This window comes from Colletotrichum gloeosporioides (genome assembly GCF_011800055.1).
Source record: "Colletotrichum gloeosporioides strain Lc1 chromosome Unknown consensus_35, whole genome shotgun sequence".
Taxonomy (NCBI): domain Eukaryota; kingdom Fungi; phylum Ascomycota; class Sordariomycetes; order Glomerellales; family Glomerellaceae; genus Colletotrichum; species Colletotrichum gloeosporioides.
This window is the reverse complement of record NW_025544680.1, coordinates 395056-407974: the sequence shown is the minus strand read 5'-3', so window position 1 is coordinate 407974 and position 12919 is coordinate 395056. Positions and strand designations below refer to the sequence as shown.

The 12919-nt window shown below is 55.7% G+C and overlaps 3 protein-coding genes across 3 annotated transcripts; 1 reads left to right on the top strand and 2 right to left on the bottom strand.

The window, feature by feature from the left end:
- Nucleotides 1–4536: 4536 nt before the first annotated feature.
- GCG54_00008101 (Vacuolar protein sorting-associated protein 17) lies at nucleotides 4537–6474 on the bottom strand (the record flags this gene model as incomplete). The annotated part of the gene is made up of 3 exons (XM_045408073.1): nucleotides 4537–5423; nucleotides 5482–5935; nucleotides 5980–6474. The coding sequence occupies 3 exons, from the start codon at nucleotides 6472–6474 to the stop codon at nucleotides 4537–4539; spliced, it is 1836 nt and encodes a 611-aa protein (XP_045265745.1).
- A 755-nt stretch (nucleotides 6475–7229) lies between these two features.
- Nucleotides 7230–8212, top strand: GCG54_00008100 (uncharacterized protein; the record flags this gene model as incomplete). Its single annotated transcript, XM_045408072.1, has 2 exons — nucleotides 7230–7454; nucleotides 7523–8212. 2 exons carry the CDS (start codon nucleotides 7230–7232, stop codon nucleotides 8210–8212), a joined length of 915 nt encoding a protein of 304 aa, XP_045265744.1.
- Nucleotides 8213–8907: 695 nt separating this feature from the next.
- GCG54_00008099 (uncharacterized protein) lies at nucleotides 8908–12141 on the bottom strand (the record flags this gene model as incomplete). The annotated part of the gene is made up of 4 exons (XM_045408071.1): nucleotides 8908–9375; nucleotides 9431–11510; nucleotides 11564–11904; nucleotides 11971–12141. Coding segments are annotated over 4 exons (3060 nt in total), but the record flags the coding sequence as incomplete, so codon positions are not given.
- Between the last annotated feature and the right edge of the window lie 778 nt (nucleotides 12142–12919).

Sequence of the window (12919 nt, the reverse complement as noted above, 5' to 3'; positions counted from 1 at the left end):
GGTAGAAAGTAGGGGAGTCACTGTAACGGAAGTGCGTGATTCCAGGAGGGAAAATGGTGAAGGTGTGAACAGGGTAGAAGCCGCAGGCGACCTATGATCTGCCAAGGGGTCTGGACATGACGGGACAATCGTGGGTGAAATGCGAGAGATGATGGCAAGCTGTTGCGGCGGATGTGCTGAAGCAGCAAGTGAAAGAAGTTGAGAAGACGGTGAGGATGGCGAGGGTCGGCATCCAATGCACGAGTTGGCTCGGTTCCTAATGGCGGAAGAGAGACAGGCCTGTCCATGTTGTAGGTTCACGGGGAAATAAGGGCCGTATGCGCTGGACGGAAGAGCTGTGACAGCGCCGTTGCCGACCTTGGTTGCCACAAATACGCGGTATCGACAGAGAGGATGCCGTTGCCCTCTACGGATAGCCTCCGTTGGCCATCGTCATGGATCAGGGACCGGGTATTCGAACTAAGCCGCCGGATGATGCAGGTTGTATGCGCTCTGATGGAGTTTCTCAGTTTGAGCGAGGTTTAATGGCGTAGAAGAGGGGAAACGTGAAGTTTGCGTTCTCCCAGCAGGCACTTGTCATCCGCCTGCCGGTTTTCTGTCATTTCATACTGTTGAAGAAACAACGTTTTAATCTATGCCTGCCTCGCAACATTCAAGGTTTGCAACGATGATGGGTACCTTCCAGGTCGTTGAATTACCTAAGCAACGTTGAAGAGGGTGTTCATCCCGTGCAGGGAAGGAACCCCTGCTGAACCTGGCCCGGCCAACTTTCTTTTTCCCCAATACTCGGTTCCAACGTCCGGCTTCAACGGCAGCAGAGCAACAATTCTTCAATGCTTTGGGGACCCGATTCAATCAAACACGAAGAGTACATCATCACGACGAGCCCCACGACCGCATCGCCCAGATTCTCGCTCGATACGCATTCAGGCTGTCTCCTCTGATAGGGACAATCATCGAGCCCATCCTTTTTTGCCGCCGGCTTCGCCTCTTTCTTGCGTGCCCTCTCAACCGCCAACCGGCGTTCTAGAATTGGGGATCCCGCCCTTGCACCATCACGCATACCGTCGTCACCTACTGCGTCTCGAAGGAAGTGGTACAGCATGGTTAGGCATTCTGCCCCGTCTCAACCATTTGCAGCACACAATGTCTCTACCTTGCCTTCCGCGGAACGCTTGCATGCTTCCAGCACTTCAATGACATTCGCCCGCCTCTCTCAGGCTGCCACCCTTGTTATCAATATCGAACGATGTTCCCACTTAGTTGATCAGTCACAGAAGCACAACTGCGAGATCTTCGCTGCACCGATCAATATGTGAAGCCCTCCAGCTACGCTGTCCAACCGTGGCTGAAAGCCAGCTTTCGACGTTTTCAATTCCATACACTTCGGACCTATCTATTTTCTAGGATGAATTACTTGGCTTGTTCCCATTTCATGCCTCCGAAGTGCCAAGAATTGCAGGTAGGACCCCACTGTGACGACGCAAGGTCCCTAGCCGTTGCAGCTTGCCCCTCCTGGCTCTCGCAGCAGTGGGTACGGATCCTTGCAAGCCGCCTTTGGGAGAGCTTTGGCGAGCAGTGGGTGCTTCGACGGATAAAGACCTTGAAGGGAGCTCCGTCCAGCTTCAAAGTCTCCCGCCCAGGCTCCGAAAAGAGGCAGAAGCTCACCTCAGTGCTCACAACGCTCCGTCGGAAACTTGGCCGTCTTCGCCGACATTCTCCAGAGGCTTAAAACGCAGTTAGACCAAGAAAATACCCAAGCGCTGAGGACTGAAACTGTACAGTAGCTTTGGGCGACACTCAACGATAAGTTGCAAAACCCTGTCCTGTCCTGTTCAAGACGAATAGCGAGCCATTTGCGGATGCACCGCATCTGCAACTGTCATTTTACCGGCCCTATGGCGAGACATCTGCACATGGCCGGTGCAGGGAAGACCTCTCCCACCATTGACAGCTCCTCATAGAAGACGACGGTGGGGATTTTGTGCACCTTCACACGCACCTATTGCATGCCTACATGGCGCTGATGGACCCAGACGGTATCTACAATCATGGCACAGACGACGTCTCCGCTGCATCGACGGCGAGTACCCCTCTAGATGAGGTGTCCGACGCCAACGAGATGTCTGTCAGTGATGAAAGCATGGACAGAGGCAGCGGCCCTCAACTCCCAGCAGTTGACTGTCGAATATTGGGAGAGAAATAGGCTCCGTGGTGATGAGGGAAGGCACAATCGAGACAGGCTTTCGCACAAATGATCCCCAAGCTCCTTCATCCAGAGAGCTCAGGCCTGTGAAGCGAGGGATGTGTCGGGGCAAGATCCGTTTCTTGGGCGTCACTCCGTCGCGACTTGGCCAGACTTTGGCCTGTCCATTATGATGCGGCTAGGACTTGGGGAAATCGAGCAACTGCAAGGAATGCCTTGTAACCGACCTCAACGGCAGCTCGCAAGCATCATCCTCAGAGAAGTTGGAGAACAACCAATTTTGGAGAAGCCCCTGTCTGGTCTCAAGCAATCGGATTACACAACAGCTACCGCAACCCGGGACCCTTGCAAGTCAAGGTGAGGTCTCTACACAGGAGAGTGACATCCCCCCAGGCCGATGTCAGTGGTCAGTGAAGCCATACCTAAGATGTACGACTTGAGGATTGCCTCCGTGATAGGCACCGAACCCTAAGCCAACCGATCAGGTCGTCTGCCATAGATCCTGGAGAGTGGACTGGTCTGGAGAGCTTAAGTTTGTTGTACTCAATTTGTTGGCTACAACGACAAAGGCGAGCAAGGTGACCGAACTGCCAAGCAAGAAGAAACCATAGGGGCAGCATTTGTTGTGCGTCACAATTGCCATTGTTCTTCCTCAATGCGACCTTCGGGAGTCATACAGGGAAGACACGCTACGCCCATACATCAGACGAAGGATTACAGATGCCAGCCAACATCCTCCACTGCCGAGAGTATGGCAACAAAAGCAGACAATATACTTCACCTGGCAACACGCAGGGCAAGCGTCAGAGCCGAAGCCGGCAATGTACTCAGGGTGAAACGCACCTGTCGGCTGTCGCTCGCCATACACACAGATGCCTTGCCCAAGGGCCAAGTGAAATGAAGCGGTGAACGATCCATCGTCATCGTCGATGCCCGTTGTCTCGCTCGCTATTACTGCGAACCTCGGCTGCATATCTTCCAAGTTTAGGGAACCGACCCATCTCATTGAAGCGATATTGAGATGCCAATGCTGCTTGGACAGACTACCAGCGCTCCGCAGACGATGACCTGTCTCAACCTAGAGGAAACTCAGATGTTGAGATTCCAACTCACACATTCGCATGTTGTTTACACGGGCTTCATCGTGTTGGTAGGATCCTCTTCACGGTGCGTCGTCAAACGACATCGCAAGACTACAGGCCGGCGATGTACACTCCTCGGTGAGGTGCCACACCGGCCGCAAAACATTTCACATTCAACGGCCGTCCTACCACATCTCGTGAGTAGCTTTCTCATGCTCACGCCGACTCATCGCGAAGCACAGCACAACAATCCCGAGGAATCAAGTTATCAAGTAGCTACCACATGCCAAAGGTCGATGCCGCATATCACGGCTTTTTTCCTGACAAAGTCTCCAACACCCTCAAGAAAATCACGAAAAGCAGTGAAACAATACCTGTGTGCCATCATCTCACCCGCATCGCAGCCCTCATCAACAAATTTGTCGTTTTCTCCCTCCTCCTGCCCCCTCACACTAAAAAAACAGCCACAAAACCAAAAACATGTGAATATTGTCCCCTCGTCACAGCAAATCAACATACATGTCCATCGCGTCAAATTCGTGCCCCCTTTGGTTTTGGTCTCACCGCCAATCGATCAGGTCAATGCCCCTCGAATTGGAGAGGAGCACGACGGGATGCGCTGCAATGCAGTCAATGAGGCGGTAGATATGGGAGACCGGAAACAAATAGCAGCGAGGAAGTGTGTGCACACGTGCGTGCCACAACAGCAAGCAGACCGTAGAGAGAGGCAAGTACATCCGTTCTTGGGCGATGCAGTGCGCTGTGCGTTACGCCCACCTTTTCCTCTCCAGCGTCACAATCTGGGCTGGCCTGGCCTGGCTGGAGGTGCCGCCGCCAACACCGTCACCACCAACACTACCAACAACACTACCACCCGGCAAACGGACACCGAGCCGCCCAGTAGCTGAAGCCATCTCCGCGTCGCCATATGCCGTGATTGGTCTTTACCGGGCTCCATCTTCCGGCCACCTCAAAATCAGTATTTTGTAAAGTTATGGGGCCGACGGGTGTCAATTTGGAGGCCAGGGGACAAAAAGCTGAAGAAGACAAAAAAGCAAGGCTCATACTTGGGAATCTATATGTATGGGAGCACACATAAGGCGGTTACAACATTACGAGGGTTTTGTGTGAAGGGTAGACTCAGTCCATGGCCGCGACGGTTTGGGGTTCGAAGACTTGCCGCCCCCTCCCCTCCTTCGCACACGTTTCGGTGACCCGTCCTTCGCAAATACCTGGTCGCCCAGTTCACTAGAATGTGCTCGTCGCCAATCGGCTCGCCGCGTTTCTCGCATCCACCCGGTCCTCGTCGTCTTCTTCCGCCACACCGGCCAGATTCGCCCGGCCAGCCGCTGCGCCAGCGCCACCCTTGTTCTGGCCCGCACCCTGTCCGTCGTCATTCTCTCCGTCCTCAGGGACGCCAGCCATAAGACTGCCGGACACGCTGCGGCTCAGAGCCTGGTCTGAACGTCGTGGGACACCGCTCCATGCGTCGCCCTTGGGTCCTTGGCTGGCCGCCAGGCTGGCCCGCCGGACGGTTGGGTGAGCCTCGCGTCCGAGACGGCTCAGACCGCCGGATGCGTCAATGGATCGGATATCCGGTCTCACGCTCTCCAGAACGGCAAGCGCGCGACGTTCCGCCTCGATCTCGCGCAGGACGTACTCTCTGATGCTGAGCCGCAGATCCGCCGCGGTCCTCGCGAACCACTTTCGGCGCTCCTGCACGAGGTTCTGGGTGACACGGGTCGTCTTTTGGTACAGGTAGGTCTCGTTCTGGCGCGCATCATCGAGCGCAGTAATGGCCTCATCGACCTTTTCGCGTCTGACGTTGGAGCTCGCCTTGAGCCGGTCGGCGGCGTTGAGCTTGCTGCGTGTTTGCTCCTGCGCCTGGAGGAACTCGCGGATGAGGATTTGGCGGTTGGTCAAAGATTCCTTGACGACAAAGGCATCCTGCGAATGGTACTGGAATGGGTCACCAATTGTCGTAGCTTCTGCAGTGGCTTGTGCCGCGTGGTAGTCGCCAACGGTCTGTACGATCTTGCCGAGCTTTCGGTAGGCGTTGGCGAGTCCCTGATGGGGCTCTTGGATGGTCATGGAGCCAAGCTTGACGCCAAAGTCGGACTCGGCCAATCCAAGTCCTGCGCTATGTCAGACCGGTGAAAGGGATGCGTTATCGGGTGGTTGACGTGGACTTACCGCGACGAGACTTGACCAGCTTATCGACCTTGTGGCCAGCATCCATAGTCCCCAGGTAAAAGAGCTTAACGATTGGGCGAGCTTCTTGCAGCTCCGGGGTGTCATCGGGTGGAGGGGCAAACTGCTTGAGGATCTTTCTGCGGACGCCGGTCGCCGGCTGCTTCATCTTAACCATGGGGCTGTAACCAAAGTCGCTCTCAACAAATAGCACCATCTCGTCGTCCCTCATGAGAACCTCGTTGCTGCACACATAATTGAACCATCGCTGAAGAAGGGCCTTCACCCGAGCTTCGTCTTCGTCCGTTCCTGCGCCGGCTGATGTCACCGCGGGAGGCACGGTAGGTACCAGACACTCGGGGTTCGCTGAGATCAGATGTTCGGCGAGCTTGACGAATTCGGAGTGGAATCGGCGGACATCGCGGTACTGGGTGGTGCGGAATCTCGGGAGGTTTGTCTGCGGCCGCGCGTTAGTCACTCGTCCAACAGCAACCAGCGTACTACCGGGGCATCTCCTACGTGAACATCGAATCGCAAGATGGGGTCCTTCTTCCCGGTCCTCTCGAGGCCCGTGATCTTGGCCTGGAGCCTGTATTGGGGCTGCTGAGGCTTGCGCTGCTGCTCCTGACGGGCCTGGCCGCCCGCGCTCTGCGCAGCTTCTCCTTGTTCTTGCGACTTCTGAGGCGTCTCGGGTCCCGCCTCGCCGCTCGTCCGGGCTGAGTCGACCTCGGTCCTGGACTCTTGCGTTTCCACCTCGGTCGCGGACTCGGTGCTCGTCGCGGTATCGGGTCTTCTGAACTCGCCGCCGAAGCCTTCCTGATCGCCGTTTCCGGGGTTGGGGCTGTAGCGGAAGGGGGAGCCAGGTTGCTCACCACCGAGGTCTCCGGCGATGGAGCCAAAGGTGGTTTGATTGGGGTTGGGCGAGGAGCCGGGAGAGTTGCCCCAAGGCGATGCGCCGCCCGGGTTGTCGTCGTGGGAAATTGCGCTGTAGTCCATTGTCGGCGGGCAATGGTCCTCGTGTCGTCGTCGTGTGTTTTGGGGAGGATGTCGTTTGCGTGTTTGCGTAGTTTACGGGGTTATGCGTGGAAACGGATTCACGACTGGCCGACAAAGCCGATGCGGGGAATGCGGGAGTAGACGTCAGTTGGGGATTCCAGACGTCAGGCCATCCATTGACTTGACCGGCGACACGGATTCACTAAGATAACTGTTGTTTGGGAGCAATTCCGGATAGACGATTGGTGTGTGTAAGCTTTCGCTCGATGGTATCCGTTCGGGGGTGGGCGGAGAGGGTCGAGGGAGCGTGTGATGTTGCCAGACCGGGGAGCTTTTCTCCACGCAGCTGCCTTGAATTGGCTCTTACGAAGCCGGCGGGCAGCAGAACCTCAGGTACCTGAACCTACGATTAGGCTGCGCAGTACCGTACCCAGCAGGTGCAGGTGGTGTGCCGCCGACTGTCATTGATAAGTGGGGCATTGAGATCGCTGAACCAAAGCTCGGGCCCGCTCAAAAAGGCCTGGAAAGTGACGACACACACACCGTGTGGCCGTCGCGCCTAACTCATTCTGACAGCTTCAGCTCCGACCAATAGGGACTTTGCGTGGCACGACGAACACGACCAACTCTATCAGCCTTGCGCGCAGGACAATTTGTGGTGCGAACAGGACGAGGGGGAGGAAACGAGCCGATTAACGCGCCGAAGAGAACGGCGACTGCGCGCGCACACACACACACACCTACACACACATACCATGGCGCACATGACCAACCCGCTGGCCACCGCCGAGCAGCTCTACAAGCGCAACACCTTCAGTTCTCTGCCGGCCGACCTGCAGGATGTCATCTTCTACGAGACGCAGATCTTGACACAGGCGGCCGGCGTCCTGCTGGACCTCCCGCAGTCGACCACCGCGCAAGCCAATGTCCTCCTTGCGCGGTACTGGCTCGTCGAGTCGCCAATGGCGCAAGAATTCAGCGTAAGGCATTCACCACTCTGGCTTTGCTACTTCTCGTCGCAGAGACGCTAACACACTGCCTTCGCTAGGACATCTCCGCCGCCGCAATCTACCTCGTCTCCAAAATAGGACCCCTCCCACGCTCGACACGCGACCTATCGAACGTCTACGCCTACCTGCTATCCTCCGCATCACCCCTTTTCCGCAGCGAACAACACCCAGATCTCAAGACCAACCGCCCGGACCCGACGACGTATTACCAGACGGACGGCGAGTACGCCGCCTTCCAGACGCGGATGCTGGCCTCCGAGGCGCGGCTGCTGTGGGCCCTGGGCTTCGACACGGCGGTCTCGCTGCCGCACTCGCTCGCCGTGACGTACCTCCAGGCGCTGGACTTCCTCGGCAAGCCCAAGGCCGAGGTCGCGGGGCGCGTGATCGCGCACCTGAACACGGCGCTGCTAAGCCCGCAGATGATGTACCTCACGCACCAGCCCAACGCCCTCGCGACGGCGGCGGTGTACATCGCCGCGCGGGAAGTCGGGGCCAAGATGCCCGAAGTGGCGTGGTGGGAGGTGTTCGATGTCGAGCGCGAGGAGCTCGGGTTCCTCGTCGTTGGCTTCCGGAGTTTGGAAGGCTGGGTGAGGAGTGTGAAAGAGACCGGCTTGCTGAGTGCTGGTATGATCACGAGGAGCGTGATCGAGAGGGAGGCCAGGCGTAGGGCCGGCGAGGGGGATGAGGAGGACGAGGTCATGAGGCTGATGGACCAGAAGACTGCATAGAGATTTGCCTGGCGCTTTGAAACAATCTACTGTGAAAAAAATAGACTGATACCCATTCCCTTTCAAGCTTGATCGATAGACATGACCCTCTCTAGGTATCCTATGTTGTTTTCGTCCTGCTGGGGTGACGTTCTAAAATGGCTAATCAGAAAGGCCTTTACGATGTGGGATGGTAGAAATGCGAAAGAAAATGAAGACCACAAGCAAAAGCAAAAGATTCGATTCGAACCTATAAGCTCCAGCAAGTAGGGTTATTGTGATTACCAAGGCGCTCACACTGCTGTAGACCTGACCACCGGGCCACTTCACCCTCTCGCTGTTGACAACGCTCACTTTGAATCTCACTAAGTATCCCCAGCTGGAGGTGCTAGAAATTCATCGCCGCCATTAGACGATTTCCCTTGTGTTGGACCGGACGAGGAGGCAACCAAGTAGAAGAAGGAAGGAAAAGGATCACCAACAGGGCTTAACTGGAAACCCTCCCACGTATTAAAGCAGCCAAAAGCCTGCGAAGAAAAAGCTGTTCGGTAAATTCGTTGCCGTGATGAGGCATTGCTATCCGACGTTCACCGATGAATCCCCTCCCATATCATTGACGCCGTGTCCGAATAATTTTGCCCTGCTGGATATTGCCCAGCTGCTCCTAACCGAAATGTACCCATCCATGACTTCATCCAACTCCATTTGTCGCTTGTCTATAGCCGTCCGGCCATGACTTCCTTCTTGAAAATACGCACGTCCCAAACGTCATAAAAATGTACTCCCTCGACAGTCTCAAGTTTCGTGTTGGCAACGATGTCGGTATCCTCGTCATCGCTGTCGCTGTCTGTGTCCCAGCCCGGCATTGGCAGGGGTGGGAACTGCTCAGTGCTGAGTCCGCCGAACCCTCCTGGGACGGCACTGGCTTTGGCCTTGCCCTTCTTGTTCTTCTTCTCTTCCTTCTTCGCAGCGGGGGTTTGGGGAGGAGGACGGATAATGCGCTCAACCCTGTCGTCATCGATGGAAATCCACTCCAGCTTCAGGTGTGGATAGTGACAAAGGTTATCGACGATGAATCTACGGGTCTCGCGCATAACCCAGACGCAAGTATCATCATTCCTGAACTGGGTGACATTCAGTGCTCGCAGATTGACCAGCCCTGAGATATGCTGCATGAATGTATGCTTTTGAAAGTTAGCTCACGCCTCAACCTATGTGAGGACGACAGGGGATACTTACGATGGCGCGGATTCCAACCGCCGCCGCCAACTCCTCAAGTTTTCTTCCGCGATTGCAAATAAGCAGCATTGCTCTCTCGTCCACATCCCAGCTTGATCCTGAGTCGTTCTTGATCATAAGCTTCGTTAGAGTCGGCATGTGCTTCTTGAGTACGAGCCTCCGGATTTGGTCCATTATGACATTTGTCTTGGGCGCAAAGCTCTCTGGTTTGTACTTGACCGATCTCTCCAACATGAATAGCTCCGTGATTTCCTCCAGTTGTGCAGCAAAGGTGAGAAATGTGCTTGAGACATTATCTGTGAAAATCTTGCGCAATGGGAGTCCTTGGATTTTGTTCTCCTTAGCGAGCATAGTCCAAATAGGATTTTGGTTGCCAACATTGAGTAATGTGAGCCTTTTCAGCACACGCACGTCAATGGCTGCTTTGAGAACTGATGCCTTGACTGGGATCAAGTGGACACTGAAAGACCGAAGGGCCAGTCCCCTGGTTGACCGGATATAGTCGCTGATGCGCTCATCTTCGCCGTGGGCCGTCGTAGCTATACCATGAACCTGCTTTTCCACATCGCGAATCTCGGCCTCAGTGGCATTCAGTTCGACTCTCACATTCTCAATATCCCGATAGAAGGAATGCAGCTGCTTCTCAGAAGCACGGATGTACTCCCGGTCATAACCATATGCTCCGTTTCTCAAGCTGTCGAGTTTCTCCGACAGGAGAGTGGCTTCGCTAATGAGATGCTGCAGGCGGGCGACGAGCGTTTCAAAGTTTGCTCTTTGTTTTGCCAACGTTGAAATTGCTCGAAGTTTGGCTGGTGATTCGCTAGTCTCGGGTTTTGATTCGGTCTGCTTCAACACTGCCTCCGCGACAGCTGGAGAATCATCCTTGACTTGATCGTTCTTGGTTTCTGCTGAAGGCTCCTCGACCTCTTCGCTCGCGATCGGCTCCTCGACGTTGATATCCTCGGGGTTCGCATCCGTGCCCAATTTCGCCTTCGACCTCGAAATATCATCAGCTACATCGGCTGCGACAGCTCCGGCAGTGGCAGTTGCAGTAGCGTCAGAGCTTTCAGCAGGTGTGATTTGCGTTGTATCTGTGGAAGCAGCGCCTGGGGCAGTAGAGGAACTCTCGCCCGATGATGCCTGGGTTGTCTTTGACGCCTCTTCGACTGTTTTTGCGGTCTCAACCTCCTCGAGATACTTCCTGCTCGCTTTCTCAATGATTTCCAACACCTCTTGTTTGGATTCGTCGTCGGCATGGAGGTTCATGGCCATCAGCTTCGAGGAAACTTCCCGCAAGCGGCTCATATACGCTTCTCCGGCTGTCCCAGATTTGGCCATCACGGCGTCCGCTGACGCAACCTTCTCTTTACCCTTTAGACTCTTGCGTTGCTGGGGCTTTTTGTTCAAAAAAGGCTCAACGTCGAAGATCCTTCCAAGTACCGACTCTTGGCTTTTGCGCTCCTCCTGAGCACGAAACGCCTTCGCAGGCCCACTTGCTTCGTCCCAGCCAGGCGCTGAAGGCATGGGCACTACTTGAAATTCGTCATCTTGGTCGGAGTCGTCAGGGTCTGCATCAGGGGGCGGCTTGCGAGACTGCGCAGCAAGACATGTGGAGAATGACAGTTTCAACTTGGTAAGCGTTGAGGCTGAGTTCCGAACGCATGACTTGATCTCAGTAACTACGTCCAAGTTGTCGATATCAAGCACGGCGAGTGTATTTAGCTTTCGGAAGCCGGAAAGAGTCGCAGGTTCATTCGCGGCGGAAGTCCTCTTTTTGTTCCTAGGGGCAGGCCTAAGAGCAGGTGGCAAGGGAGGTGGAGGGCCAAGCACAGGATTGTACGGAGGAGGGACAGACAACGGCATGGTTGGAAACGGAGGAGGAATGGCAGAGAAAGCGGGCGGGAGAGCATCCCAGTGTCCTTGATTGGTGGTAGACGGCAAGCTCGAGGTGTACGGAAGCGGAGGAGGTATCTCGAACAGCGAAGGGCCGGCTTGCATGCGAATGTGGAGGTTCTTGAGGGGCGCGATCTGGTGTAATGTCCTGTAGACGGGTCGGCTGAGTTCGACTCGAATGTTCCACCTGTGTTGCACAAAGTCAGCGTTGACCGTCAACGCAGCACGTACAAGACTGACCTGAACGTCTCGAGAGACTTGGCGTGCTGGAGGGTCATTTGCAGCAAAGTATTCATAAACTTGCCGCAACTTGCGCTGTACAAGTAGGGCTTGTAGGCAGCCTCGGCCTTGTCTCCAGCACTCAGGGTATCCAGGGATATGTCTCTCAGATGTTGAGCGTAGTCGTAGTCGCTTGACACGAAGGTCTCGAGTCCACCGGCGAGACTATCGATGGGGGAGTCGAAGGACGGATCATCTTCGTCGGGGAAGACTATGTGGAAGTTTCGATAGAGCTGAGCGGCAGCAAGTTCGCGAAAGTGCTTGGAGACAAGGGCGAGACAAATGAGGTCGCTTTGGCAGCACTACGAAGGATGGTCAGCATATTGTTGTCGCATAGCGCCGAGAGGATTTGGGAGGCGGGTTCGTACGTGGCTGAAGATGTCCTTCTGAGTTTCTAGAGGCAGATCGAGGAAAGCAAGAGATTTGCGCTGAGGGGCGACGATGATGGCCTCGTCGCAAGGCTCGACAGAGGCCATGCTGGGCGAGGGTGATGGTTGGAGGCGCGGAGGATGAAATGTGGCGGCGCAAAGAAGGAAAGCGCTTCGAAGGTAAGGGTCGTCGACGTATTCAGCAGGGCGTGGCGGGGTATTGCGCCGACGTCTAAACAAGCCAAGTAAGGTGAGGTAGATGGGTATTATTGGAATACGGGACGATGTAGACAGGCAAGGCCAGAATACCTGGAGGCAGCAGAAAGATGTCGATTCCGTCTGGTCGAAATTCAAGGAAGGGTCTCTGCCTCGTGCCCGCCTCGTTGAGTGGAGGGTTGGCGATTGGGTAAGGCGAGACACATGGAAGACCAAGACAAATGCAGGAAGACGTGGACTAGTGCCGCTACCGCTGCCGCTGGCTGGTGTCGAGCCAGTGCCACAATACGTACCTAAGGTCCCTACCAGCCAAGCCAAGCCAGCCTGCACACTCGTCACCTCACTGATCGGTGCAGTCTCCCACCACACCTGAGAGTGCGAGTGGCAGAACAGGCCGCCCTCTGGACCAGAGAACGATGCGCCCGCCCTCGGCCCACCGTGTGCTCCAAGAATCCAAGGACATTCCCCGGCCACTCCCTGCTCATTGTCATTGTGGTCCGCCCCGGGCCCCCATCATCCTTGCGCACGGGCGACGGGACAGCTGGGCTAGTGAAGAGGCGCGGGTATTCGTACAGATGCAGGTGCAGCTGCAGCCAGTAGGTACCTTAGCCACCACCCACTGAACAGTGAAAGACGAGCTTCGCTGTGGTCCATTCGCTGGGAGGCGAGGCGCTCTGGCGGGAGAAAGGAGTTTAGCGCCTCAGCATCTCTCGCAGCAGACGGGACACAGGCA